Here is a 27,432-nt window from a genome sequence, read left to right as displayed (position 1 = left end):
TAGAAAACAAAACAATTGCAAACCCCCCCCCCCCAGTGGGAAGTGGACCGGGAGATTAGTACTTTAAGATAATGTACAGCGCGTGGATGATACCAGGGATATAACCCAGGCAACACAGCAGGACATTAATCAACAGGTCGACGCCACAACCTCGCTCAAGGAAGACGCCAATGGGCGGGAAGATAATCGCTACAATCGCACAGAGTTAGTAACGCTCCAATTGGTTTAGTAGCCACCTACCAAGGATGATCTTGAGGATATCGGAACACTCGAGAGCCATTGTGTCTTATATCGTTAATAATAGGAATGAATGATAAAGGGGAACAGGAGGTTTTTATAATACACGCGCGTGGAAAAGGGGCGGCGGAGCCTTGTTGCACATACCGCCCGCGCAAGCGGCTCAGCCCAAAACCATCCACACCATACCGGGGGGCCACGCCGCACGACGAGCCTTCCTCTTTCGGACAATTACGATCGATGGTAGAATACGGGTCTCTGCGTACAGACCCGTGCAGTTGCTCTCACTGCAATCGATACGCAGTTGTTGCGTTGTGTAGTGCTGCTAATAATTGCGGATGGTTGGCTGAATGGTGTGGCTGGGTTTGGGCTTAGCGAGACCCCGCTATTTTCTCTCTCTGGTTCTTGCTGGTACATAAATAGCAGAGGCGGCAGGACACACACGATCTAGACGGTTGCTGTTTCAACGGATTTTTAGATTGTTTTTTTGGACTTGCGTATGCGGTGTCGGCTCTGCTTCATGGAGCTGAAGTGTAACGTATAATGCGCGTACATTTGGTCCTATAGATGAGATGTCGCTTACGCATTATAGCCGCGCGTGTTTCACCATTATGCCGTCTGACATAGCCGTACATGACATTAACAGGAACGTTGAACATGAACAGTTGCCATTGATAACGTGAAACATGAAGAGTTGCTAATATGAAATCGGTTAAAACAAACAGTTGCTGTTAAACGTGATTAGTTAGAAATGAATGAGGCAATCGATAATATGATGATGAAGCGTTAAAATGGGCGAAGTTACTGGTATGTACCCGGTAATATGAAATTGGTTGAACATGAACAGTCAAGAACGAAGAAGTTAACACGGATATTGACTATTGGTTGAACATAGAAGCGCTGAATATGAACGTCAATTGAACATGTAATTGGTGTTGCTTATGGAATTGGCTAAACAAGCATATCGGTTAACATAAAGTTGGAGTTGAATATGGAATTGGTTGAACATGAACAATGGTTGAATATGGTTAAACATGAACAATAAATGTGCATGAAATTGGTGACCATCCTAAACTGGGGCAGAGGGTCATTGATCGTTACAAGATCTCCGCGAAGCGGAGCTACGGGGGTTTGGGGGCTGGCCCCCAAGTACATTAGAGCAGCTCATGGGAACATGGTGAACATGAAATATGCACGAACGATAGTTAATGTAAATCGATTGAACCGGAAGATCTGATGGTATGGAGAAGTTTCATGCATTATTCTAAAACCTATTAAACCAACTTCTCATCCAATCGAGCAGCCGGGTTGTTCTCAATAAAGTCCAGCGAAACCTTGTGGCCAAGCAGCTCTCGAATATTCGAAATGCCGTACTTGATCATAGTCGGCCGCTCCAGCGACAGGCCCCAGCCGTGCACTCGCATGTCCTTGGGCAGGCCAAGACCCTCAAGCATCTCTGGTCGGAACATGCCCGAGTTGCCAATCTCGACCCACTTACCAAGACCCTCGTGCCACGAGAAGATCTCCATCGACGGCTCGGTGTACGGGTTGTAAGTCGGCTTGAACCGCAGGTTCGTGACACCCATCCTGGAGAAGAACTCCTGCATGAACCCAATAAGGTCGCCGAGCGTCAGGTTGTAGTCAGCGACAACACCCTCAATCTGGTGGAACTCGGCCAAGTGGGTCGCATCCACCGCCTCGTTTCGGAATACCTTGTCAATGGAGAAGTACCGCGCTGGCTTCGGGTCCTTGGCCAGCTCGTAGAGCATCGCACTCGACACAGAGGTCGTGTGAGTTCGCAGAACCAGCTTGGTAGCGTCGGCAGCAGCCCAAGGGTACCGGTACCCAATGGAGCCGTACTTGCCGCCCTCGTGAGCGCCCTTGACATTTTCCCACAGCTGCCCGTCCTCTGGCCGGTCCGCCTCGACGGGGTCCTTGATATAGAACGTGTCCTGCAGGTCTCGAGCCGGGTGCTGCTGCGGCACAAAGAGCGTATCAAAGTTCCAGAAACCGCTCTCGACGTACATGTTAGTAGGCATCTCGGTGAAGCCCATGGAGAAGAAGATCTGTCGGAACTCCTCCCGCACCTTGTTGAGCGGGTGCAGGGCACCGGACGATGCGACGGCACCCTCAGCGTTGAAGTTGTACGGCTTGAACTCAGCCGACTTCCAGCTGCCGCTCTGCACCATCTCAATAGTAAGGTCCGTCTCAAGCTTCTTGATCTCCAGCGCGAATTCGGGGCCCTTGGCGATCTCGTACGAGATGAGTCGCGTCTTGGTCACCAGCTTTCGCTTCTTGAGGTCGGCGAGCTCCTTGGCGTCGGCGAGCGTACCGTTGGCGTGCACAAACTTGAGGTCCTCGGCTGTCTTGTCAGCCGGCTGCGCATCGACGCCCTTGACCAACTTGTCACCGTCCTTCTTGACCCAGCCGTTCTTGAACGCTCGCTGCTGGCCCACCTTGCCGGCCGGGCCCATGATCTTGGCCACGTCGGCGATCTTGAGGCCCTCCAGCGCCTTGCACACCTCGTCGTACAGCCGCATCTCGTGCGACCCGTGCTCGACAATGTCCAGGCCCTCCTCGGTCAGCGCCCACAGGTCAATCTCCAGCGGCTTGAACGTCACCATGTTCTTCGACTGCAGCGACGTCACCGCCGCCTGGATCTGCTTCGCCTCGACATCCGGGAAGCTCACCCGCGAGTCGGCAATCACCCCGTTCGGGGTCTCATTCAGTTTTCGCAGAATTGTCAGCTGAAGCTCCGACATCTTCGTCTATTTGGCGCTGGGGTGAAATTTTCAGTCATCCACCTTCACTTCCTCCCCCGTCTTCGGCCCTCGGGGTTCGTTGGGACTTTCGCGCGCCCCACCCCATTCCACATTTCACACCGCGTACTGAACTTCCATGGTCGGTTACCAACTGGCCTTCTTAAAGTACAGTACCGTGGTCATTGAGCTGTCTACCATATGTTATAGTACCGGTACAAAGAATTAGCACAGGTAGAATACATTTTCCTTGGAGCAATCAGAACTTGATGCGGAGAGCCAGCTACTACCAATGCATATTTGGGGGGCCAGCCCCCCAACCCCCCCGTAGCTCCGCTTCGCGGACGGATGGTTGTAAAGTGATAATAGGCAGAGCCTCAATACCAGGTAGTAACAAATATATGATATTTTCGCTGAAAACAGCTCTGTTGGTACCGTCCTGTCGGTACTACTACTGTACTATTCGGGATTCTTATCTGCGCCTGGTTGTATGAGGGAACAAAATAATGATGTCCAGACGCCAATTCTACAGAGATGTCCAAACTGACAACTACTAGTCTCAATATCAGCCTTCTATTCATTTCTATCTCAGTTGTGGGTAAGCTTTTGACGATAATTCATTCAGGTATTCTTAGTACACATGTATCAGTAACGAGAACGCAAGAGCTACTACCGGTAACTGATCCATTGCACCGTGTATGATATGAACCCAACACTTCCTTATTACCAGGATTTATAACACCTACTAAATAATCATACGCTAGTATAATATTCTCCTTCCCATATGCACATCTTGAATGGAACTAATGTCTCTTGAACATAGTGACTGGTGCGTGCCGTTGTGACTCTATCCCCTCGGGCAGCTCTGACGCTATGTGCATCGCATATTACACTTTTATGCCCTGATATTGGCTCTCTATCAAATTACACGTTACAATATTAATAAAGGTAGCAATGCTATTGAATACCTGGTATCGTGGTAGGTATTACCCGGTAGAATACTGCAGTACCGTGGTTTGGTACCGGTACTCCAAGGCAAACCAAGTTGAATGTGAATAATTCCCCGCGAAAGCTGACAATGCTCACATAAACCAATAATCTACAGTCTTGCCAGATTGTTGTTAGTATTACTGGATATATGTTCTTATTACCGACCAATTAGCTATTCTATCGACTACATGCAGCACACAAGTAGAATCCAATCAATATAAACTCGATTTACTTCAGTCCAAAGCATTAAGTGGGCTCAGCAACAGGCACTCACCAATTGACTAGGGTATGGATAGCATAAACCGACGCGAAGCGTCGCTACGGGGTCTGGGGCTGGCCCCAGGAAAGGCTGAGAGTATGAGGGAGATCGGATCGGGGCAAACTTAAGAAATTTCACCACACATCACCAAACCGGCGACAACACGACATAAGGATGGAGTACAGTTCGGACGTTCCGTCGAGTCCCGTGAAGAAGGAAGTGGCCGAGAAGCCTGCGTCGAGCCCGATCAGCAGCGACTCGTACGGTAGTGCGCCAGGGTCGGACGATTCGAGCGACGAAGTCGGACACCCACGCACGCTGGTGTGCCGGTGGGACGGGTGCCACAAGCTGCAGCCAGACCTGGTGACGTTCGTGAACCATCTCCAGGACGACCACTTCGGTACGCGCAAGTCGAAGTACTACTGCGAGTGGGAGGACTGTCCGCGCAAGGGCATTGTCCAGCCGTCGCGGTTTGCGCTGGTGTCGCACATGCGGTCGCACACGGGCGAGAAGCCGTTCTACTGCACCGTACCCGAGTGCGACCGGAACTTCACGCGGTCGGACGCGCTGGCGAAGCATATGCGGACGGTTCACGAGACGGAGGCGCTGAGGCCGTACATTATGGAGGAGGATAAGCGCCCGTCGAGCGTTGCAACGCGGATAGATGGCGGCGGCAGTGTGGCACGGTACAAGGCACAGGACCAACACGAAGACGAGTACGACGAGCTGATAGATGGCGGAGACTTTTATGACGCGCATGAGGTGTACAATTCGCTCAAGCGCCGGCTGGTGTGGGCGCTCGAGATGCGAGGTGAATTGAGCGAAGAGCTGCAGAGCTTGCGTAGAAGAAGGAAGACGGAATGGACGCGGAAGGAACAGGCGCTGGACCAGGTTATCCAGAGGGATCTGTCGCCTACGCCGAGCGAGCTGTTGCTTACGACGGCGCGGTACACTGGGCCACCTCAGCAGCGGCGACGGACTTCTGGCAAGACGATTATGGCTGCTCCGCACCCTGCGACTGGGGGCAAGACGATTGCCGGGTATCCGGTGCCCCGGTCGAGTTTAAGTGGCGACGAGGCCAGTGATGACGACTAACTATTTATACACACCACAGCGATTAATTGGGTTCGTTGGTTCGGATTCAGTGGACTAATTCATTAGTGAAGATGATTGGATGAGTTCATTGGATTCATTAGTGAAGGTGATTGGAATGGTTCAGTCATTAGTGTTTTACTGACCGGATCATTAGTGAAAATTGTTGAATCGATTCATTGGATTCATTAGTGAATTATTAGATTGATTCATTGGATTCATTATGATTTGTTAGATCGATTTATTGGATTCACGAGTGGAGAGTGGATCGATTCATTAATGAAGATGAATGGATTAGTTCATTGATTCATTAGTGGAATGACTGGATCGATTCATAGGACATGATCCATTTAATGGGATCTCTAGATGTGTATGGAGATTCAGAAGACGACTGGATGGCCATGTATTAGAAATCATTATTATATTATTTATTCGTTTAGTGAATTATTTGATGACCTTCTTGATGATCTTCTCTACCTCTAGTGGAGTTATGGCTGACGGGGGTTTGGGGGCAGAGCCCCCAACTACGGGAGCTCGAGGGCTGGCCCTCGAATATCCACTCTCAGTGCCTTAAGCGTAGTGAATTGGCGGGGATTAGTATATTATTTATTGGTATAACAATGTGTGAATTATTTGATGACCTTCTTGATAATCTTCTCTACCTCCTCCCAGTCGTCAGTGGGCACCCGCTCGATCTCAATGCCCTTGTTAAAGTAGTCGAGAATGCTTCGCAGCACGTTGAACGTGTGCTTGTCGTGGACAAACGAGACCGAGACGCCCACTCGGCCAAATCGACCAGTTCGGCCAATTCGGTGCAGGTAGGTGGCTGGGTCTGGGTTGCCGTTGCCGTCCACCGGAAGATCGTAGTTGACCACCATGGACACGCTGGGGATATCAATGCCTCGGGACAGCACGTTGGTGGTGATGAGCACCTTGGACTTGCCCTCTCGGAAGTCGTCAATGACCTTGTCACGGTCCTCGTGGGTGAGTTCACCGTGCAGAATGACTACCTCGTGGCCGCTGGCCCGCATCCGCTTGTACAGCTCGTTGGCGGTGGCCCTCTTCTGCACGAAGATAATGGAAGAACCAATGGTCAGCAGCGAGTAGAGCTCGGTCAGGACCTCAAACTTGTGCTGCTCGCTGTTGCAGTCCATGTAGAGCTGTTTGATGGCCGACACGTTTAGTTCTTCGGCCTTGAGCCGGATCTCGTTCGCCTTGGGGACAAACTGGAGCGCGTAGTCGTACACCTCGTCCGAGAAGGTGGCGGAGAACAGCACGAGCTGGACATCCTTGGGCAGGAACTTCTTGACCCGCGAGCACTGGTCGCCGAGACCCTGCTGGTCCAGCATGTTGTCGGCCTCGTCCAGCACAAACACCTTGAGCTGAGACACATCAATGAGCTTCTTTCGCAGCAGGTCCATGACGGTACCGGGGGTGCCCACAACGACCTGCGCATTGACACGCTCCTTCTTCCGCGACGAGTCGGGGATGGCGAATGCCGTCGTGACGTTGGTGAACTTGCCCATTTCTCGAACAACGTCCATAATCTGTCGTGCCAGCTCCCGAGCCGGGGAGAGGCACAGCGCCTGCGGCTTGTTCACGGTCGGGTCGACTCGCGACAGCATGTTCAGCACGAACGCGGCGGATTTACCGGTACCAGACTGGGATTGGCCGATCATGTTCTTTGGAGGGTTGTTGAGCAGAAGCGGCAGGGCCTTTTCTTGAATTTTTGAGGGTTTAGAGAACTTCATGGAGTACAGGCCTTTGAGAAGTTCATCGCTGAGGCCCAGTTCTTCAAAGGTCTTGACAGAGTAGAGGGGCGAGTGTGGATCGGCCTGTAGATCGGCCAGTTTGACGTGGACCTCGTATGAGCTTTGGATCAGACCCGACTGAGGCTCTTCTTGCTTCTCCTTCTCTCCTTCTTTCTTCTCTTCTTTGTCTGTTTTTTCGCCTTCCTTGGGTTTCTCCTTCTCTTCTTCCTTCTTGGATTCTTCTTCCTTCTTGGGTTCTTCTTCCTTCTTAGGTTCCTCCTTTACTTCGTCTTCCTTGGCAGGTTCCTCATTCTTATCGTCACTTGGGGATGCTTCCTTGGACTCGTCACCAATTTTGAGGTTTGCCAGAGCCTCCTCAGGCTGCTCGTAGGCTGCGGAATGGTCCTTGAGCTCCTCGCTCTTTGGTCGTGGATTGAATCTGCTGGCCAGGTCCATTATTTATTCTTCGACTGTATAGTGATGGGTGTCGCTGGTGTTGATTTTTCAAAAACATCACAGCCTTGGGTAATGGTGCGGCATAAGTCACGTGACACACACCAGTGTCCAAGTGCTGAACTATCTACCTATTAATCTCTTCGATAGCCTGGCGTTTTGTCATTTGGACTTGGCTGGGCATTCATTCATCCTTTGGTGCCTCAATGTTACCTCATCTACAATGCCTCCGCGAAGCGGAGCTACGGGGGTCTGGGGGCTGGCCCCCAGGTCAATTATCCGGGTAAGTTCTTTTGGGGACCAATTCTTCGCGGCAAAACCTTTCGTTACAGGGTAGTAAAACCTTTCGCTACAGGGTAGTAATATTACAGAACAGGGCAGTTCTTGGGGCTCATTTATAGGGGCTCGTTTACTCAGCTCTTGAAATGGGGTCGAGATCTGTGTTCTTGAATTTACTTAGTGTAAATATAGGTGTACAATGCAGTACTAGAGGCGATCTGCATGCGGCTCGTGAGGCTGTATACATTCGCGCGAAGCGATCCATCTGTCTTATTAGGACGTACAATAATATATCTCTCGCATATAAACCGACCTTCTATACGTCGAATTATTAATTGTTTGAGTATTCTATTTGTGTATCAAAGAAAGACTCGACAGCCGCAAGTCAACTGCCGGTGGGGTTATCGATAGCCGACCGCTTATGGTTAAGCCGCTGCCTGTTACGGGTATGGAGTATCCTCGGCTTGAGTCTCCCACGAGTCATCGGTAGGCGATGCCGACACACGAATATGTAAAGAAAAAAAAACCGGCAGTGCCACGGCCCTCGGCCCTACTCCGGGCGGCGGAGTTACGGACGGCGTGGTGCCCCAGCAACGGTCTCGGGGCCGAACAGCCCCTGCGGCTCTGTGCGGCTCAGGAAGAATAGGAAAAATCGGAAAGACACGGCAGAATAGAGGAATGTTACTTCCGGCCCCGCCGCCGCCCCCACCTTAGTGTTACATCCGGCGAAAATTTCGTGGGCATGTGAGACTCAAAGCCCGCGGGGGAGCTCATCGCCGGATTGTGACATTTCATGATCATGAGGAGCCAAGGAAACGAGCAATTACAAATATAGTGATACTAGTATTGATATTAGTACTAGTATTGGTAGTAGTCGGCATTATTGGAAGTAGTATTGGTAGTTATTGGAAGTACACTTTAGTAACTTATTGGTGTAGTATTGATAGAAGTATTGATAATAACAACCTATTATAATAGTACTGATAGTAATATTGATAGCAGTATTGATAGTAGTAGTGATAGTAGTGTAGAATAAATAGCATTGGCTAATATACAGTTAATAATACAGCGCATGATGATGGATAAATAAATCGTAAAATAAATAATGGAAGGGGACGGTCATAAGTCGTAAAGTAATCATAATGCAAAAGGGAAGGGTGACTTAGGCAGAAAAGTCATCAGTCTCCCAGTCGAGACCGAGTCGTGCGTAGAGGCGCGATTGCACCTGCGTCCACACCTGCTGCTTGTCCTGTCGCGAAAGGGACACCTTTGGGGCCACCGGTGCAGAGCCAGGCATCATCTTGTTGCGCAGGTAGGACGGGAAGTCTGGCGAGGTAGATGCCGAAGTGACAATGGCCTTCTTGAGCAGCGAGTTGGATGCCATCTTGATGGGCTTTGGAGCCACAGATGCAGAAGGACTCGAAGAGAGAGCAGCAAGCTCCTGCTGACGCTGCTTCTTGAGCATGGAGCAGGCCTTCTTGTAGTCAAGACGGCACTGGGCCTCACATCCGAGATTGAGCAGGTAGTTCTCAATCACGTTTCGCCACTGGGGCTTGGTCAGAGCACCACCATGGCTGCCGTTCTCAAACGCGTATCGTTGACGAGCAGCCTCAATGGTGTAGCGAGCCGTCTGGTAGAGGAACGCCGGGTCAAAGTTATGCTCCTTATAAAGGTCCGAAGACACAAGAGTATCAATGATGCGGTCGTCCGAGGCGTCGAGGGGCAGCACAATGATGCGGTAGCCCTGCTCGACGATGCGGGGGATCACACCGTGCCATTGTGGGCTCACCGAATCAACAATGAGCAGCGACCGCAGGTCGTTGAGGCTCCAGTCGACGAGCTGACGCGACGTGAACTTGGGGCGGCCAAAGCCGTTGAGGTTCTCTCGGCTCGCCAAGATCTCCGGCGCGTACATATCGGAGAAATCAGTAGGCACGACAGCTCTCAGCGGCAAAAAGAGCCGATTGCTCTTCTTGGGCAGCACGAAGCTGCTTGGTGGAGACTTGTCAAAGTCGACAGTCTTAGTAATCACAGCAGTAGCCAGCATTTTTCACGAAAAAAAAACCTGGTTAATATGCAGATTCGTAGTATACAAAATGGACCACTAGTATCCAATAATATGATAATTGTCGTTTGAAGAAACTCAAGATAAGGTTGTTCAATCAAGATCAAGTTGTTGAAGATCAAGATAACCAAGCAAACCAAGTCGTTCAGAACAAATAACAAAGTCGTCTAACAGATGATAAATGAAAATAAATTCGTTAAGTAAAGCATTGCAACATGGGGGGATGTTCAGGTCCTTAAATATCATCTTCCCCCCTGCCCCGAGGTGCCATGTCGTACCTTTTGTGGGGGAGCCCGGAGGAAAAATGGAAAAACCCTCGGCGGAGTTTGCTTTTTCTCCCCGAGTCACGCCCGCGCGCCGGGTGCGGAGTGGTCCCAATCAGCGCGCGCGCGACGGTTCCCGGCTCCGGAAAGGGAAGCCCCAGGCAGAGAGGGCGAGCGGAAAAAAAAAACAAAAAAGGTAACTTTTAAGCCGCCCAGGATTGCGCTTAAACCCGGCATTCTTTTCTCATTGCTCATCGGACCATTTTTACAAATGCCAATGTCGTAACGATGGCTTGGTAAAAAAAAGAGCTCGGCATTGCTACGCTCCACTAAGGCGGCGGAGAGCCCTTGTGATTTCCCTAAGGCGCATGTCGGAACGAGAGAATGCATAATGGGAGCCCTGCTCCGATAAGCCCTTTTCATATGGGCCAACTGTACACTTTTCGGTGGGTTCCGCCGCTCGCCCCCTCCCTCCATCACTCCGTACCCCATTACTAGGGGCTAATTAAACCCTCCGGCTAGAGACCTTCGGGCGAAACACCCGCCGGTTAGAGATTCTCACTCCTCTCGCCCGCCAATAGAACCTTCGGTTGTTTCTCCAGGGAATACCCTGCTAGGAACTTATCCTGGCCTATCAGTCATAGAGGACCTTTCTTTCTCCACACGACGCCATGGGGGTTTATGGACTAAGAATTAGCCGTACGCCTTACGCCGCCGCCTGAGGCGGGGGTGCACGGCCTAAGGCGATGGCCCTCACAGGGGGGAATGAATTCCTCTATGCATGACCAAGAGATTCCATGTGAGAGCCCTGTATCGTGGGGTAAAACTGTGGAGCCCATGCATCTTTCATGCGTCGCGGCAAGATCGTGATGATATGGGAATGCCGCTTACCTGGGGCTTCTCTAGCCGGTCTCCTCCCCCCTCCGGTTAACCCCCATCTTGTATCACCGCTACAGGGTCCGCGACAACCCCGCCTTTTTCCACTCATCCTTCGCTTTATTCTTCTCCCGGCTAATCCTTAACGATTTTCGACAATCCCGATACCCCCTCCAAAGCAATCATTCGGTGAATGTCATTTTGGGACCTTTTTTGCCAAGCACGATATCTGCGGTCGGCGCTTTGCGGAGACGATAATCTCCCGCTCGCCGGTCCCGGGCCGCCGCGCGCTTTTCCTCCCAACCACATCGCTAAAATTGCCGCACGCGGCTCTTGTTATAGCCCGTTTGGTCGGTTGCTACGCCAACCTTTGCTACCGCTTGGCATTCGTATTACAAAGATTTCGTATCATTTTAGGCCCTCGCTTTGCAATGGTGAGCTATTCGAGGGCCAGCCCTCGAGCTCCCGTGGCTCCGCTTCGCGCAGGAAACCAGTCTCAACTAACAATAGCTCTTCTTATTTCGAGGACCAGCCCTCGAGCTCCCGTGGCTCCGCTTCGCGTAGGAAACCAATCTCAACTAACAATAGCTCTTCTTATTTCGAGGGCCAGCCCTCGAGCTCCCGTAGCTCCGCTTCGCGGAGGACATGTAGCACCAACTAACAAGAATTTCTACGTTACGTTCCCGTGACTGCCGATGGGCAGTGAATCTTTCGCCAAACCTTGCTACCGCTTGGCATTCGTATATCAAGGCTTGGTACTGTTGTAGCCCTCGTTTTTAGCACCACGCTACTGTTATTATGCCCCAAAGGGGTTATTCCATTAATAATAATGGAGTGTATTCGAGGGCCAGCCCTCGAGCTCCCGTAGTTGGGGGCCCTGCCCCCAAACCCCCATATTTCCATCCTAAGAACGTGTAATATCACGTTACAGCACAAATCTCCGCGTAGCGGAGCCCCAGGGGGGTTTGGGGGGACTGGTCCCCCCAATTATACTTTCAAAGTGTTTTCGAGGGCCAGAGTACAGTAGTACGGGCGAGATTACGTCAAGGTGAAATTTGTCGCGATGTCGGCATGTCGGGGTAGTAAGCCGTTACGTAATGGACAAACCTCCCAACCAATCGAAAGCGACTGATTTTGAGTTGAAAAAAAGAGAAGCCAACTACTCTCGAACCGACAATAGAATAGAGAATGGGGTACATCAAGGAACTTCCCGAGCCTCGTAAGTGACGCCAGTGAGTGGGGAATGTGTGCGTGCTAACAGGAATAAGTGTCTGAGGAGGAAATGAAGAAGCATCAGGTCCCACTGCCATACCGGGATCGGTGCTCGTCTCTTCTGGTTCCGCTCAATAAGTGCCGGCGAGAGGGCTGGTTTATGCCATGGAACTGCACGGATGAGCGACACGCGTACGAAGAGTGCCAGTACCTGGATTTCAAGCGTCGAGTCAAGGAGCTCGAGAAGATCAAGGCGGAGCGAGAGGCTGCGAAATAATGACAAAATAACCACCCCTTTATGAGCATTATGTATACTGAATTGAGCATTCTAATTGAACCCTCCGCTTCGCGATAAGACGGGGGTTTGGGGGCAGAGCCCCCAACTACGGGAGCTCGAGGGCTGGCCCTCGAATTGGCTTCGATGTGAGCTAATATACATTAGAAATTACATGTAATATACAGAGCGCTACTAGTAGGGGCGGGCAAGGGCTACTGCTGGTAGTATGGTATAGATGCAGCGGTGGTAATCAATGGACGGTTAGTGTTGTTAGTACTCGAGTCGCTTTGCTGACGCTTGCGGGCGATCAATTCCTCGTATTCTTGGTCGAGGCGCGGGTCGCGTTTGGTGCGCATGATGGCGGCGGCCTCGGCCTCGCCCTTGCGGCGGGCGAGTTTGGCGTGGTACAGTCCGCACGCATTGCAGAGGGTCCGTGCTCCATCGGGGCCTCGTCGCCATTCGGGCGTTTCGTACGTGCCGCATTGGCGGCACCGCGTCACCTCGCCCGACCCTTGGCGCGACCGTTTCTTGCTCTGGCGCCGCTGGGCAATTACCGAGCCAGCTGGGTCGTCCACCATGGGTGGTCCGTAACCCACGGGTGGTGCGTAGCCATTGTACATTTGTTGTTGTTGTGATTGTTGTTGTTGATAGTATGGGTTATTAGTATCCGGAGGCCATCGTGGCTGTTGCTGTTGTTGTTGTTGCTGCTGTTGCTGTTGCTGTTGCTGCTGCTGCTGTTGTTGCTGCTGTTGTTGTTGAAGATGCATCTGCTGTTGTTGATATGCTTCGTACATTTTGGCGTACCACGAATTGAGAAAGTCGAGCGACTTCCTCATGTGGCCCGTCACTTGGTATATTGACTCGAGATTAGGAGCGAGATTGATGTTGTCGAGCATGGAAAGACACATATGGTACATCTGGCCGCCTAATATCTTCATATCCTCGAGGTTTTCCGGCAGGCTCAGCTCGCGAATGAAGTGGGCGTGCGCCTGCTGGATGATGTCGCCGCCAGTAGTGACAAGGACTACTTCGTGGGGCGGTAGAGGAGGCATTGCCGAGGGAGGAGGCGGCGGAGGAGGCTGCTGCTGCTGCTGCTGCTGCTGAGGGATAGCGACTACGGAGCCAGAGCTATTGGAAAGGGTACGGGCCTGGTTGTGCTCAGAGGAGACTCGGGGAGTCGGCGGGTACACTGCAGGGTTGGTCGAGTAGTGGTAGCCATGGTTACTATTGTTATTATTCTTGTCCTCATCCGACGATCGTCTCGACAATGGCGGAGATATCCTGGCTAGGCTCCTAAACCCATCTGGCGGTGCCACGGGGGGCTGAGACCGCGGCGACTTGCCGGAATCTGAGTCGTCGGACGCGTTGTTAAGCGAGCTGGCGTCCGATAGCTTGTACGAGCTGCTCACTGTCGAGGCAGAAGGCGGAGGGCCGTTGGGCTTTGGTGCGGCGTTGGCGAGCGACGGGGACCGCCGTAATGGTGGCAGGGTACGGGCATCTCGCGGCTCCTTGTCGATCCCTGTCGATGGCGGTGAAGACTCGAACCCTCCTCCTCGCCCGGTCAAGCAGTCGATTGGCGGAAGAAGCCTATAAAATAAACAAGGTTAGTTAACAACGACGAATCAAAGTCTAACCCATCCCAGGGAAAACTTTGTCCACTCCATTCCCCCCCCCCCCCCGCCAGGCGGGTTTACTATAGCGCTCGAGCCAATAGTCCAACTTTAAGGTTACCGCTTTTGTCAAAGTGCGTTACCGTGCGGCTCACACACACGCACACACACACAGACACACACAAGGCGGAAGGACCTTTTTACGGGCAGAGGGTCTCGTACCCGATAGAGAGACATTGGAACCGACAAAGCAAAATGACAATGGGGGCCTAGAGAGAGAGAAAGAGAGAGAGAAAGGGGGGCTCGACCAGAACGGCGGGTGGACGACAATACCCTCCCCAAAAAAAAGAACGTGGCCCGAGATCGCACTTTGCTTTGGCTTTTTCCTTTTCTACCCCTCCGCCATCTCGTAATTTTCAACAAGCAGATTAATACAACCCGAGATGGTCTAAAGCAATCTCCGACAGAGAAGGGATTACGAGAAGAGGGGGGAGGCGGGGGTAAGCGCTTAAGTGACACAAATCACTGATGGATCTTGCGGATAAGACAAGATCATATAACAAGGACGAGATGGACGGGAGGTACCCCAACTGGTCGTTATACTTACGTTGTTTTATTCTCCAGAGCCATGTCGGCAACGAGAGCGAGGCGAGAACCAAATCAGAACAAGGCTAGGCGAAGAGTAGCAATTCTTCAAAACAGGCACTCTTTCAAAAGCACACTTTTGCTCAAATCAAACCACAAGGAGAGCACCGAAGGTAAAAGCCCAACAGTTGGATATCGAGATAAGCAGAGGGAATCAAATTTAAAAAAAAAAATTGGTGTAGCGAGGTTTACGCGGAGAGTGATATAATGGTCGAACTTCACGGTGTTTCAAGAGATGCAGGCACTGACAGATTTGACGTATTGACGGCAAGGAATCAAAACGTCCAAAACGTAGAGGACGCCAGAGGCTATTTATCTTTCTGACCGAAGCGCACTAGAAGGAATGGAGGAGAGGGAAAGAAGAAAGAAAAAGAGCAAAGCGGTCGAGATATAAAGGTTAATAACACACAGACCCGGCCCGGTCAAACTTGTGTCTTAAAATTTACCTTCTCAATCGAAATCCCCTGGTGACCCTGCTGAAGGTGCTTTTGTCACACAAAGGGCGTAACAATAGTACTTTATAGTGTTAAGAGGGGCAGAGAGAGAGAGGTAAGCGACGGGTTGGCAGAATAGTAATGGTTTGAGTCAGGGAAAAAGGGCAGGCTCGGCAGGATATATATCATACATACATATACACTCTTGGGTGGAGCTCTGGATGTTGTTCAGTGGGCCGCAGGGAGCAGGAGAAAAAGAGAGACTGAGGGAGGGAATAAAAAAAAAATGAAAAGTGAGCGACGTATGTGGTTTCCAATATGGCCCTGGAAGATCTCAGATGCAGCGTTCAAAACAGGGAAAGGACGAGCCTGTATAGGTGCTATGCGATCTCTTTCCAGCACATGCTCGGCAGACATAATGAAAGAGAGAGAGAGCCAGGTACATACGACCCAAGAAGACGTAAGCACCTGTATGTATGTGTAGATGTGCATACAAATTGCAATTGATGGACCCAATTAGTGTTCCTCTTGGTGCCGCAGCGTTGGTAGCTCATTATTATTGCTTCTCACATTACCGGTACTGGTCCAACGACGTCACCCACTACAAAGTAGCGTCTTCTTAACCGTCCACAATTCCAAAAAAAAAAACGAGATAGAAGGAGAAGCAAAATAAATTACAATGTTGGAGGGTGAAAGCAGCAAAGGATGCGCGCACATACAATGTATGTGATCTGGTGCATTTACCAGCATATCAAAGGCACGCTAAGTGACCGGGGGGTAGGCAGGACGCAACCATCGTACAACTCGTAGGAAATGGCCCCTCCGGCCCACGAAATTAAAATAATAATTTCCTCAAATCGCGAGTAATGTTCATTGCATATTTTCAATCAATTCCTTTTTTTCTTTCTTTCTTTCTTGAGGTTCGTGTAATTTGTACGATGTATCGGAAAATGTTGACAGCTTTGACAGGTGGTGCAAGCATGAAACGGAGTTTGAGTTCCCATCAACCGCCAACAGCCCTTCATTACCCGTAGTACCATGTACTGTAATGTAATAGATATCTCCGACGACCCCCTTCGCCTCGATCTGATCTGATCTCACGATGATAGGCGGCCACCCCCCTGGCCACTTTTTCCAAATCTGTAGCAGGAGCCCTCGATCGCAGCAGGAACGCGAGGCTTTCCAGATAAGAGACAGCATCTCACACATTTGCAAAACCTGTACTTCACTTCTCGTCTGTATTATACCCCTGACCTGCCTTTTTCAACCTCCCCCCTACAACCCAGAGCTGCACATATCATGTACAATGTGCAAACGCATCCCCCCCCTTTTTTTTTTTGCTTCTTCTAGCTATTATATTTTGTCGAACACGGCTGACCGTCCAACTTTTTTTACCGAGAAGACCCACTTATGACCTACGGAGACCGCCGTAAAAACGGGGCCACCGTTACGAGCGTTGTGATTCAATTCAGCCTTTCCTAGCCATGCAACATTTCATTACTCTGAATAGACACTCCCAGGCTTCGTTTGAACCGATTTCGTAAGCCGACGAAGGGCGGTATCAGCAAAGTTGTGCAAAATAACGGATAACATCGACTGTTCTAGAAAAATTGTCGTCTTCCCCCCCCCCACCACCACCACCCGTAAGCCCGGCCCATTTCAGTAGTGTGCAGCCATTTCTCTTCCGTTTGGCGACATTATACTTTCGAAATGGAAGCAGAAAAAAGAGTGAGGTCCATCGATAGGGAACTCACCGTGTGGACATGGATCTATGACTTCGTCGTGTGGACGTTCCAGGTCATTTTCGACCTCTTCTTCAGGGAAATACTGCCGCGAGGCGCGTTCCGAGTGCCTAAGCAGGGCCCCGTCATCTTCGTCGGAGCGCCCCACGCGAACCAGTTCGTCGACCCCATGATCCTGATGCAATTGGTGCGCAACTACGCCGGGCGCCGCATCTCCTTCTTGGTCGCCGAAAAGTCGACCCACCGCAAGTTCATCGGCTTCATCTCCAAAAGCACCCAGGCCATTGGCGTTGTGCGGGCTCAGGACAACCTCCGTAAAGCCTCGGGCGAGATCTTCATCGATTTTGAAGCCAACCCACTCGTAGTCAAGGGTAAAGGAACTCAATTCACCAAGGAGTGCATGGTGCGCGGGCTCATTGGCCTGCCCCAGAGCATGGGCAATGTCGAGATCAGCGAGATTGTCAGCGACACCGAACTCGTTCTGCGTAAAGAATTCAAAGGAGCCAAGGCCATTGCCGTGCTCAAGCGTGGTACAGCGTACAAAGTGGCCGAGCACGTCGACCAGAGCCTTATGTACCACCGCGTGTTTGAACACCTCCATAACGGCGGCTGTCTGGGCATCTTCCCCGAGGGCGGGTCCCATGACCGGCCCGATTTGCTTCCGCTCAAGGCCGGTGTTGCTATTATGGCGCTTGGTGCCTTGGCTGAGAAGCCGGATACTCCGCTCAAGATTGTCCCCTGCGGTATGAACTACTTCCATGCACACAAGTTCCGATCGCGGGCCGTCATTGAGTTTGGTACGCCGCTCGAGATCAATCCGGTGCTTATTGCCAAGTACCAGGCCGGCGGCGACCAGAAGCGCGAGGCAGTAAAGGAAGTTCTGGACATGATTGCCGACGGGCTGCGCTCGGTGACGGTCCGGGCGCCAGACTACGAGACGCTCATGGTCATCCAGGCCGCTCGACGGCTCTACCGGCCTTCGGGCAAGAAGCTACCTCTTCCGGTGAACATTGAAATGTCGCGTCGGTTGCTAAATGGCTATGACCACTATAAGGATGATCCGGCGATTGTCCACCTCAAGGAGGCCGTCATGTCATATAACAAGCGCCTGCGACAGCTGGGCATTAAGGATCACCACGTAGAAACCGCCAGCATGTCTCCCCAGAATGTCGTATTCAAACTGGTTTACCGGCTGGGAAAGCTCATGGTTCTCGCCGCGCTCAGCTTGCCTGGTGCCGTTTTGTTCTCGCCAGTATTTGTCGCCACCAAACTCATCTCCAAGAAGAAGGCCGCTGAGGCGCTCGAGGGATCGACCGTCAAAATCGCCGCTATGGACGTGGTGGCGACCTGGAAGGTGCTCGTCGCAATGGTCGCCGCTCCGCTACTTTACACGGTTTACGCTATTCTCGCCACGTTCATTGCATGGAAGCGGTCGCTCGTGCCGAACACGTGGACAGCCCTGGCCTGCGTCTGGTTCGGGTCTTTCCTCGTGTTCCCGTCGCTGACCTACTCTGCGCTAATTATGGGCGAGACGGGCATGGACATTTTCAAGTCGCTGCGGCCGTTGGCGCTGGCCATGAACCCGTCCCAGAAGAACACGGTTGAGGAGCTCAGGGAGACGCGCCACCGGTTGGTGAGCGAAATCACCGAGCTCGTGAACTCGCTTGGGCCGGCCCTGTACCCAGACTTCAACCGGTACTCCATTGTCAAGGGTGGCACCGAGCGGACTGAAGAAGATGAAGAGCTCATCACTGCGGCTAAGAAGGCGGCGCGTGCTCGGAAGCTGGCTCGACGCGACTCGGCTGCGTCCGAGGCCACCTCTGAGTCCAATGCCATCTCGCGAGTTAACAGTTTGAGCGACCTGGCGAACATTCCTATCTTCTCTAGCGGCGCTTACCACACGTCTACTAGTGGAAGCTCGGCTCCTTCTAGCGTCGGCACTCCCTCTAGCGCTTCGGACGTCGAGGATATTACTAGTACTTCTGCGTCGGGCCAGAAGGCATTCCAGACCGAGGTGTCTCGTCGAATCCGTGATGCCATGTCGGAGAAGCGACAACAGGAGCAGGAGCAGGAAGATGAAGATGAAGAGTAATAAACTAACCGATTTCATGTTGCATTTGTGTTAATTTCTCTCCATAACTTGGGCATTCTTTATGTTCATTTCTCCACGTACATTTCTCTAGGAAAACATAAACTGGGCATTTTCGTGACGTTGTTTGCATTTCTGTACGTACATTTCTCAAGGCCAACATAAACTGGGCGCTACTCTGTCTACCAAATTGATAAGTAGCCAATGCATAGTCTTCAATTAGTCAATTTCAGTGGCCAATTGAAGAGCAATACTATTTAAATCTTTCAAAGCGTACGGGAGCATAAATTATCAATTAGGAGTCCTCGCCGCAGGAATCTCCTCAATAAGGAGACCTCGTTAGTAGTCCTCGCCAGCGGGAATCTCGTCCTCTAGTACTTTAACCAATTTAACCCTCAGCTCAGTGTATTCCGCCCCCTGTAACAGGTCGTTGACAAACTCAGTCTCAACCTGCAGCTGGACCATCTCTAGCGCCCCGCGAATGACCCCGGCCAGGATATTAGAATACCACAGCTCACGATGCGCTCGGCCATCATCAGGAAGTTCTACAAACTCTGCCAATGGGTTCTCGTCGAAGATCAGCGAAAACTGCTTGTTGTCGTGCGTCCAGTTGTCGACCGTCGGCGTGATGTTCAAAAACATCTTGAACCCGACTTTCGAGATCATCTCCGCAGTATCCCGGAAATTGGTGCACCGCCCCGCATTGCTCTTGGCCAGGAACTCCTCTATCAGTCGCTGGCCAATGTTGTATCCCATCTTCTCGAGCTGCTTGTTCACCTTAATGTAGTCCCCCTCAAAGTCCTTGCACAGCTGGGCCACAATCGACCCGTACGTCAAAGTCAATAGCTCCGCATTGATTTTGTCTACTTTATTCTTCCAAATGTCCTCCCCTACCGTTCTCGACGCCTTGGACATCTCTTCTATTGGTACGTGTAGTTGTGTCGTAGAGTCCTCCGGCGATCTCCCAAATCACCACCTCCGCGAAGCCCTCCCTCCGTTGGTTCAGTTGACTTGGGGGCCAGCCCCCAAACCCCCCGTAGCTCCGCTTCGCGGAGATCAATTGATGATGGCTACAGTATCTCCGGAAGGGTTTTAGAGGTACTGGTCCCCCATTTGCACCCAGCTTCAATTAACTTGGGGGCCAGCCCCCAAACCCCCGTAGCTCCGCTTCGCGGAGGTCAATTGATGTTGGCTACAATATCTCCGCGAAGCGGAGCCCCAGGGGGGTTTGGGGGGACTGGTCTCCCCATTACAGAGCTGTAGAGTCGATTAGATAAGTACAGGAATAAATACAAGTCATTTAGGAGCGCTAGTTCCCTTCGAGTTCGTCAATCTGGTCCTGGAAGTCGTCGAGACCGAGCCGGGTGGCCTTTCTAAGTCTCAGAGCAGCCTCCTTATACAGTGCTTCCTGTTCCGCAGACTCATTGTCGAGCAGGTTGGCGAGCTCAATCTGAGCCTCAGCAATGATGGGGTAGATAGTCCCCTTGCTGTCATTTTCATGCTCAGCCTTGACAAGGTACTCAATCGCAGTGGAGAGTCTCTCCTTGACTTTTTCAACATCATCCTCGCTAGGTTTGACTTCATTCTCTAGCTCCAGAATGAGAGGTTGCGCAAGCGCGAGATGGTACTCTCCAAGGCCGCGGTTTGCCCTCCTCATAATGGCATAACTGTGATCACCGTCGTCCTCTGGAGACTTGGCCTTGCCCTTGCCCACGGGAATGTTTTCGAGAATCTGCTCCCATCGCTGTTTGCTCCATTCAGCGTACTTCAGCGGCAATCCGCTGAGCGCAGGCTTATTTACTTCCTCGTCAAGATCCCCGGCAATTCGCAGGTTCTCCAGCTCACCGAACCCTTCGCCTAGTCGCAACAGTGACTCGATAGTGTCAAGCTGATCCTGCGTGTACAGCGCTCGCTTCGTTGCGGCCTCCTGAGTTTCGTCGATGACGATGCTCTCGGCCTTCTTGTAGTGCTCAATGGCGTCCTCGACCGTCTTGATCTGGGCGCACGCTGTTTCGTACAGGGGAGAATCGGTCAAGGCAGCAATCTTCATTTCTTCTTGTGCAAGTGCAATGAGTGCCTTAGCTTTGGTGAAGAGCAGACTGGCTGATTCAGGATGCGCACTGAGACCGAGTGCCGTTCGCTCAATGGCAGCTTCGATGAACTCCTTGCTCGCGTCTTCAGCCTTTTCAACCTCCTCTTCAGCCTTGTCATCCTCCTCTTCATCCTTGAGTGGTTCAGCGTACTTGGCGAGTCCCAGGAGCGCCAGCGCATAAATGTTGTGGAACTCAGCAGGCAGAGGTTGGTCCTCTTGCTGGTTTCGCAACATTCGGTCGCTCTCGTGGACGACACCAAACAGGATCTTCTGGCCCCGGGCATCCTCCTCTTCGTCACCTTCGGTGATAGATGCCAGATAGGTGTCGTACAAGGCCTTCAATTGGCCCAGCTCGTCGTCCGGGTCCACGTCCAGTTCCAGCTGCACCTTGGGGGTGCCGTTCTCCTCTGCGTCTGGAGCCGCCGAGTTGGGCAAGTCGATCTTGGATCGCTTTGCCTTGGAGCTTTTGTTCAATCCTTGTGGACGTTTTACCATTTCTATATTGTCCAATATGCGTTTCTAACCTTGAAAAATGGTAAAAAGTGGACCTTGCTGGCCTTGATAGATGGAATAAAAAAAGTGGACCGATTCGGTAGTCGACTGTTATCAGACAATTCAATTTTTGACAAGCCCGGAATGAAATATTTCCGTGATTACGTAACTGCTCTATTGTTATATTATTGTATCTGCCGGAAATTTTCAAGAGAATGGATTAAACGGTCTATGGGGGATGAATTCAGGGGTAATTATTTCCCTATGTACATCTCATTGACAGTATGCCATGTTGGGGTGAGGTGGGGTGTAATCTGAGCCGCACGAAACAGCCGCACGTGATGAGGCGTCATACTGCATTTGCTCTGAGCGGGAAAATAAATAGCCAAATGATTCAGGTCCCCTTTCAGTTACCATTTTTATATTTTAGCTAACATTTTGGTAGGCCGGCTGTGACAGAAAGTATTACTAGTTCATGAATATTTCACTGCAGCATTTTGTTCTACGGGGTACTGCGGTACAGCGGTGCAAGGGCACCCGAAAGACGCGCGGCTGAGTGACAAATCACGTGCAATTACGTCCACATTGAAGACGATGATGATCTATGGAGTACGCCGTTGGAGATGTATGAATAATGCGATTACTCATTGGCCGTAGAGACTTGTGCATATATAACGTCCTCGGGAACCCTGTCCTGATCTCCAATAGTTAAAAAAAAGTTGAGATGGGGCTGTTAACACACCAGGAGATCAAGAATCACAACGTCCTGGTCGTCGGGTCATCAAATCTCACCAATATCCGGGTCAAGACACTACTCTCGCACGGATCACGGCCGATAGTGATCGCCGAGGAGACTCCAGCCCATCCCCTCGAAGGGGCCGTATATCTATCGCGATCTTTCCGCGACTCTGATCTCACTGATTTGGGACGGCACGAGGTTGAGAATGTCGTGGACGCAGTGTTCGTTACTCTGCCACCCTCAAAGCAGGTCCTGGCGCAGCATATCTCAAAGCTGTGTAAGCGACTGAGGATTCCAGTAAACGTTGCAGACAAGCCTGATCTGTGCACGTTTACCCTGTTGTCTACGCACTCAAGCGGCGACTTCCAGCTCGGCATCACGACGTCGGGTAAAGGGTGCCGGTTGGCCAATCGGTTCAAGCGGCACGTCGTCAACAGCCTACCGCACAACGTCGATACCATTTGTGCTAATGTGGGCGCATTGAGGCAGCAGATTCGTGAGTCAGATGAGCTGGTCGGGCAGGATGACGACGATGCCGAGCAGACGGGCCAGTTGAACAAGCTTGTAGTTGAGAACGCCGAGACGTATGATCAGACAGTCGAAGAAAGGCGCAAACAGCGGCTGAGATGGCTCTCACAGGTCGTCGAGTACTACCCGCTTGAGTCACTCGCCGATATATCCATGCAAGATCTGTCCCAGGAGCAAACAGCAATAAAACAGGCTACCACCGAACCAGTTGGATCATTAACATCACAAGAAAAGAAGCGAGGCAAGATTTCACTGGTGGGATCTGGTCCAGGCAGTGCCGAGCTACTGACGACTGGAGCATTGCAGGCAATTCACTCCGCGGACCTTATCCTGGCCGATAAGCTGGTGCCAGAGCAGGTTCTTCAGCTCATCCCGCGGGGAACGCCTGTGGAAATCGCCAAGAAGTTCCCAGGCAACGCTGAGCGGGCCCAGCAGGAGCTGCTGGAGCGTGGACTTGAGGGACTCCGCCAGGGCAAGCATGTGGTGCGGCTCAAGCAGGGCGATCCGTACATCTTCGGTCGAGGCGCCGAGGAGTATGTCTTTTTCAATTCACATGGGTATAAGCCGCAGGTCATTAGCGGCATTACATCAGCGCTGTCTGCGCCGCTGGTGGCCAATATACCAGCTACGCATCGCAATGTCGCCGATCAGGTGCTGTTCTGCACGGGAACAGGCCGCAAGGGCGTGCTGCCGAAGTTGCCAGAGTGGGAGCCGACGCGAACGACGGTGTTCCTCATGGCGTTGCATAGAATTGACTCGGTTGTCGAGGCGCTGGTGCGGGAAAAGAAGTGGGACCCATCAGTGCCTTGCTGTGTTATCGAGCGGGCCTCGTGTCCAGACCAGCGCATCATTCGAACGAGGCTACAGCATGTTGCAGAGGCCATTGAGTCTGCTGGGTCGCGGCCGCCGGGGCTGCTAGTTGTTGGCTACAGCTGTGAGGTCATTGAAAAACTTTCCAGTGAGAAGTGGACCATTGAGGAGGGTCTGTGATTAACTTATTAGAGGCTTATGATTCATGTATGACTAGACACGATAGATTCAGCATTACGAACTTATCTACTTGATCTACCGTGTTACCCAAGTAAAGTGTCTTTTGGTATCTGTTCTATTTCTCCGATTGAGAGCGGCATGGAATGGTAAATGAGCAGCCTCCTTACATGGCTTACTATATTGTTTATGACTCATGTATATTATTTTTTTAATGACTAGACACGGTAGTTTGCACTATAACTCATTTGCTTGATGTCGGATCTATTTCTTCAGTAGTAGAGGCACGTATGGAATGGCCAAGGTATTGTAGAGGCTCCGCAGTAGCGCTTATTTAAACAATCAGAGATTCATATAATTTGCTCTGCCCATATTCTCTACGATTTACGGGGGTTTGGGGGCAGGGCCCCCAACTACGGGAGCTCGAGGGCTGGCCCTCGATCACCACTACTCCTCGTAATCATATTCTTTACGATTCTTCCTTGCCCACGTTCTCCACAAATCTGTTCGATTATAGAAAGAGAAGTCCTGGGCGTAGGAATGCACGTTGATAGCCCCTCCCACATTTTTTTCGTGGGCATTTAAAGATCTAGACACCCCGCCCACAATTACGTACTTTCTTCTCAAAAGCTGTGGAGAATTATGCGAGGCACTATCCGTCGGTTCAGACTCCTGTACCGGTGGAAGAGACTTGCAAACGAAGCAGATGAGGAAGACTGGTTGATGTCCCTGTGAGGCTTTTTTTCGATAGAATAATGCGCCATTTATCACGCCCACTTTATCACCGTGAAAAAAATGGAGATTGGCACTGCATACGGCAAGATACCCATATTACGCGTATTGCTTCGGATAATCTCGCGCTAGATCCGTCCGCACCCATCCCACTCTTACAAGTCTCTTGATAGGGTCAATTCCTCAGCGAAGCGGAGCCCTGGGAGGGCCCCCAAATACGTACTACAGCCCGTTTCAAAGCTCCAACTGATTCCGTTAGGTCGACCGACCGGGAAGTGGGAGCATCCCACTTCAATTGATGATGGGTTAGACCCTGACGGAGGACACGTCCCGCCATGCCCCATACTGGGCCAATTGCAGCCTCTGCGAAGCGCGGATATAGAGGGTTTCAACGGAGGACGTACCTTGAGGGGATCCCCCCCCCCCCCCCCCCACATATAATAGGGATGCGAATGCCGTCGGGTTTGATATTTTGACGAAAAACATCCCAAAACCACAGGAAGATGCTGAGATCCAGAGTGTTCCTTCGAGGGCTTCAGACTGCGGCCAAAAATCGCACAGCGTTTGCCTTTGAGTGAGTGACAAAGTCGTAAACAGACCCTATTAAAGGCTAACCGAAGAAGTATCGACGGGGTGTTGATCCGAGGGTCGCAGACCATCCCCGAGGCACCCAAGGCGCTGGCGATGCTCAACGAGCGCCAGATTCCATGGATTCTGCTGACCAACGGCGGCGGCAAGAGCGAGAAGGACCGGTGCACGGAACTGGCCAAGAAGCTCGGCGGCGGCATTGATATCTCCGAGAAGCAGTTCCTGCAGTCGCACACCCCATTCCAGGAGCTCTCCACGCACTACGAGCGGGTGCTCGTCATCGGAGGCGACGGCGATCGGTGTCGCCATGTCGCCAAGTCGTATGGCTTCAAAGATGTGGTCATCACGGCCGACATTGTGCGCCAGGAAGGCGACATTTGGCCGTTCCATCGGTTCAGCGAAGACATGCTCAGCCGATGGGCTGACAAGAGCATCGACCTCACCAAGCCGTTCGACGCTGTGCTTGTGTTCAACGACCCACGGGACATGGGCGTCGACACCCAGATCGTGCTCGACCTGCTGCTCTCGCACCGTGGACGCCTTGGAACGCGCCGTAACGACCACTCGGGCGCACCGGCCGTGCCAATTCACTTCTCCAACAACGACCTGCTGTGGGCCAATTCCTACTCGCTGCCGCGGTTCGGCCAGGGCGCCTTCCGCATCACCGTCGAGGCGCTCTACAAGGCCGTTACCGGCCACCACCTCGAATCCACCATCATCGGCAAACCCTATGCTTACACTTACGAGTACGCCGAGCGCATGCTGCGCCAGTGGGCCCCGGGGGCCGACCTCACCGTCTACATGGTCGGCGACAACCCGGCCTCCGACATCATGGGCGCAAACAGCTTCGGCTGGCGCTCAATGCTGGTCAGGACCGGCGTCTTCAAGGACCAGGATCTGCCAAACATCGTCGCCCAGCCAGACTACATCTTCGACAACGTCCTCGAGGCCGTCCAGTTCGCCCTCAGCGGCAAGGACAAGCAGTCTCCCGATAACTAAGTTGGCAATTCTTATACATAAATTGAATTGCTAGACCCCCAAGCCCATAGTTCCTACACAGGACTAACTGGGGCGCTGCCACAGACCCCGTAACTTGGGGGGCCAGCCCCCCAAACCCCCTGTCCTCCAAATGGCTATGAAATGCGCTAGACTAGACAATTAATACACCCATGGGGCCTCGCATATCGCCCTCGTGGCTAATTGGTTTCTCCTCTATCAATTTTTACAGTTTCTCTTGGAACCCAATTCATCCTCTTCCGTGGTAGCAATGGTGGCGGGAGTTTGTTACAACGTCATGTTCGTTACAAACTCCCAACTGCCTGTAACAAACTCTAATCACAAACAACAGGCAAACTGTTACAATTATTTGTTACAGACTTTGGCTAACAACGGGGGTTTGGGGGCAGAGCCCCCATTTACGGGAGCTCGAGGGCTGGCCCTCGAACCACTGCTATCAAGCAGTACTCTTCCTCCCGTAGTACTCTAGGAGATAAGTGACATGCGCTAGATTAGACAGATTAGTAGTATACAGTTACATCAAAAAATAAATTACTAGACCTTGTTCGCCACGGTCTGTTGCTCCTGCAGTTTAACTGCGTTACGCCTAAAATTTCTGTTAGCTCCTCTCATCTCAACGTAGGGGTTTTGTACTTACTCATGCATCTGCTGCTTGCAGTTGTGGAGGCCGATACAGTCATGCTGCTCCATGAGCCGGTGTTTACTACAGAAGCGGCCATCGCAGAAGCCGCAGTCCCCGACGCCTCGCAGCGGCGCGGAAATGCACTTCTTGTATGAGCACCGCTTGCGCCCCTTGCGTGGCGCCTTGGAGGTCACCTGTGTCGTATTGTCGTGGGTTGTAAAGTATAGCGTAGAGTGGTTGTCAATGTGGTAGTCCACAACGGTATCAGAATCGTCCAGCGGCTTGCCGTCGTATACTAGACGGTCTGTCGCTATGCTGGCGTCCCGATCGCGCACTCGCTGCTTGAGCTCTCCGATCGTCGTCGACGGCTCAACGTCTACTACTAGCGAACTTTCGCCACTCTTGATGGTGATCTGGAAACTCGACATGGCGTATTCAAAAGATGCAAGGGGACTCTCTCTCTCTCCTCTATAGTATAGATTTACTAGCGAACCTCTATCAGATACTCAGCGATTATTAGTACTCTTATAAAGCGGATTATGGCAAAAACGATAAAAGGCCATTGCGCCCCCAGGTTATTTATACCAGCCGGGGGAGGCCCT

General features: G+C 51.8%; 13 protein-coding genes across 13 annotated transcripts; 5 read left to right on the top strand and 8 right to left on the bottom strand.

Annotated features, from left to right (window-relative positions):
- Positions 1-55: 55 nt before the first annotated feature.
- Positions 56-280, bottom strand: PMP3 (YqaE/Pmp3 family membrane protein; the record flags this gene model as incomplete). Its single annotated transcript, XM_076683934.1, has 2 exons — positions 56-189; positions 241-280. 2 exons carry the CDS (start codon positions 278-280, stop codon positions 56-58), a joined length of 174 nt encoding a protein of 57 aa, XP_076541981.1.
- Positions 281-1,511: 1,231 nt separating this feature from the next.
- FRS2 (phenylalanine--tRNA ligase subunit alpha) lies at positions 1,512-2,999 on the bottom strand (the record flags this gene model as incomplete). Its single annotated transcript, XM_076683933.1, has 1 exon — positions 1,512-2,999. One exon carries the CDS (start codon positions 2,997-2,999, stop codon positions 1,512-1,514), a length of 1,488 nt encoding a protein of 495 aa, XP_076541980.1.
- A 1,420-nt stretch (positions 3,000-4,419) lies between these two features.
- TRVA0_011S03400 (uncharacterized protein) lies at positions 4,420-5,340 on the top strand (the record flags this gene model as incomplete). Its single annotated transcript, XM_076683932.1, has 1 exon — positions 4,420-5,340. One exon carries the CDS (start codon positions 4,420-4,422, stop codon positions 5,338-5,340), a length of 921 nt encoding a protein of 306 aa, XP_076541979.1.
- A 626-nt stretch (positions 5,341-5,966) lies between these two features.
- Positions 5,967-7,544, bottom strand: DBP5 (ATP-dependent RNA helicase DBP5; the record flags this gene model as incomplete). Its single annotated transcript, XM_076683931.1, has 1 exon — positions 5,967-7,544. One exon carries the CDS (start codon positions 7,542-7,544, stop codon positions 5,967-5,969), a length of 1,578 nt encoding a protein of 525 aa, XP_076541978.1.
- Positions 7,545-8,982: 1,438 nt separating this feature from the next.
- STD1 (Std1p) lies at positions 8,983-9,867 on the bottom strand (the record flags this gene model as incomplete). Its single annotated transcript, XM_076683930.1, has 1 exon — positions 8,983-9,867. The coding sequence occupies one exon, from the start codon at positions 9,865-9,867 to the stop codon at positions 8,983-8,985; it is 885 nt and encodes a 294-aa protein (XP_076541977.1).
- A 2,345-nt stretch (positions 9,868-12,212) lies between these two features.
- Positions 12,213-12,513, top strand: TRVA0_011S03334 (NADH dehydrogenase [ubiquinone] 1 beta subcomplex subunit 7; the record flags this gene model as incomplete). The annotated part of the gene is made up of 2 exons (XM_076683929.1): positions 12,213-12,243; positions 12,293-12,513. The coding sequence occupies 2 exons, from the start codon at positions 12,213-12,215 to the stop codon at positions 12,511-12,513; spliced, it is 252 nt and encodes an 83-aa protein (XP_076541976.1).
- Positions 12,514-12,725: 212 nt separating this feature from the next.
- Positions 12,726-14,753, bottom strand: TRVA0_011S03312 (GATA-type transcription factor; the record flags this gene model as incomplete). The annotated part of the gene is made up of 2 exons (XM_076683928.1): positions 12,726-14,100; positions 14,731-14,753. The coding sequence occupies 2 exons, from the start codon at positions 14,751-14,753 to the stop codon at positions 12,726-12,728; spliced, it is 1,398 nt and encodes a 465-aa protein (XP_076541975.1).
- Positions 14,754-16,912: 2,159 nt separating this feature from the next.
- On the top strand, positions 16,913-19,036 carry GPT2 (bifunctional glycerol-3-phosphate/glycerone-phosphate O-acyltransferase GPT2; the record flags this gene model as incomplete). The annotated part of the gene is made up of 1 exon (XM_076683927.1): positions 16,913-19,036. The coding sequence occupies one exon, from the start codon at positions 16,913-16,915 to the stop codon at positions 19,034-19,036; it is 2,124 nt and encodes a 707-aa protein (XP_076541974.1).
- Positions 19,037-19,372: 336 nt separating this feature from the next.
- On the bottom strand, positions 19,373-19,948 carry BET3 (TRAPP complex core subunit BET3; the record flags this gene model as incomplete). The annotated part of the gene is made up of 1 exon (XM_076683926.1): positions 19,373-19,948. One exon carries the CDS (start codon positions 19,946-19,948, stop codon positions 19,373-19,375), a length of 576 nt encoding a protein of 191 aa, XP_076541973.1.
- Positions 19,949-20,342: 394 nt separating this feature from the next.
- On the bottom strand, positions 20,343-21,620 carry ETT1 (Ett1p; the record flags this gene model as incomplete). Its single annotated transcript, XM_076683925.1, has 1 exon — positions 20,343-21,620. One exon carries the CDS (start codon positions 21,618-21,620, stop codon positions 20,343-20,345), a length of 1,278 nt encoding a protein of 425 aa, XP_076541972.1.
- Positions 21,621-22,341: 721 nt separating this feature from the next.
- MET1 (uroporphyrinogen-III C-methyltransferase) lies at positions 22,342-23,874 on the top strand (the record flags this gene model as incomplete). The annotated part of the gene is made up of 1 exon (XM_076683924.1): positions 22,342-23,874. The coding sequence occupies one exon, from the start codon at positions 22,342-22,344 to the stop codon at positions 23,872-23,874; it is 1,533 nt and encodes a 510-aa protein (XP_076541971.1).
- Positions 23,875-25,106: 1,232 nt separating this feature from the next.
- On the top strand, positions 25,107-26,190 carry TRVA0_011S03202 (uncharacterized protein; the record flags this gene model as incomplete). The annotated part of the gene is made up of 2 exons (XM_076683923.1): positions 25,107-25,177; positions 25,227-26,190. 2 exons carry the CDS (start codon positions 25,107-25,109, stop codon positions 26,188-26,190), a joined length of 1,035 nt encoding a protein of 344 aa, XP_076541970.1.
- Positions 26,191-26,742: 552 nt separating this feature from the next.
- Positions 26,743-27,258, bottom strand: TMC1 (Tmc1p; the record flags this gene model as incomplete). The annotated part of the gene is made up of 2 exons (XM_076683922.1): positions 26,743-26,794; positions 26,846-27,258. 2 exons carry the CDS (start codon positions 27,256-27,258, stop codon positions 26,743-26,745), a joined length of 465 nt encoding a protein of 154 aa, XP_076541969.1.
- Positions 27,259-27,432: the final 174 nt, after the last annotated feature.

The sequence above is a fragment of the Trichomonascus vanleenenianus genome (genome assembly GCF_965637985.1).
Source record: "Trichomonascus vanleenenianus strain CLIB 3782 genome assembly, contig: TRVA0_011S, whole genome shotgun sequence".
NCBI classification, from domain to species: domain Eukaryota; kingdom Fungi; phylum Ascomycota; class Dipodascomycetes; order Dipodascales; family Trichomonascaceae; genus Blastobotrys; species Blastobotrys vanleenenianus.
This window is presented reverse-complemented; position numbering and strand designations above follow the sequence as displayed.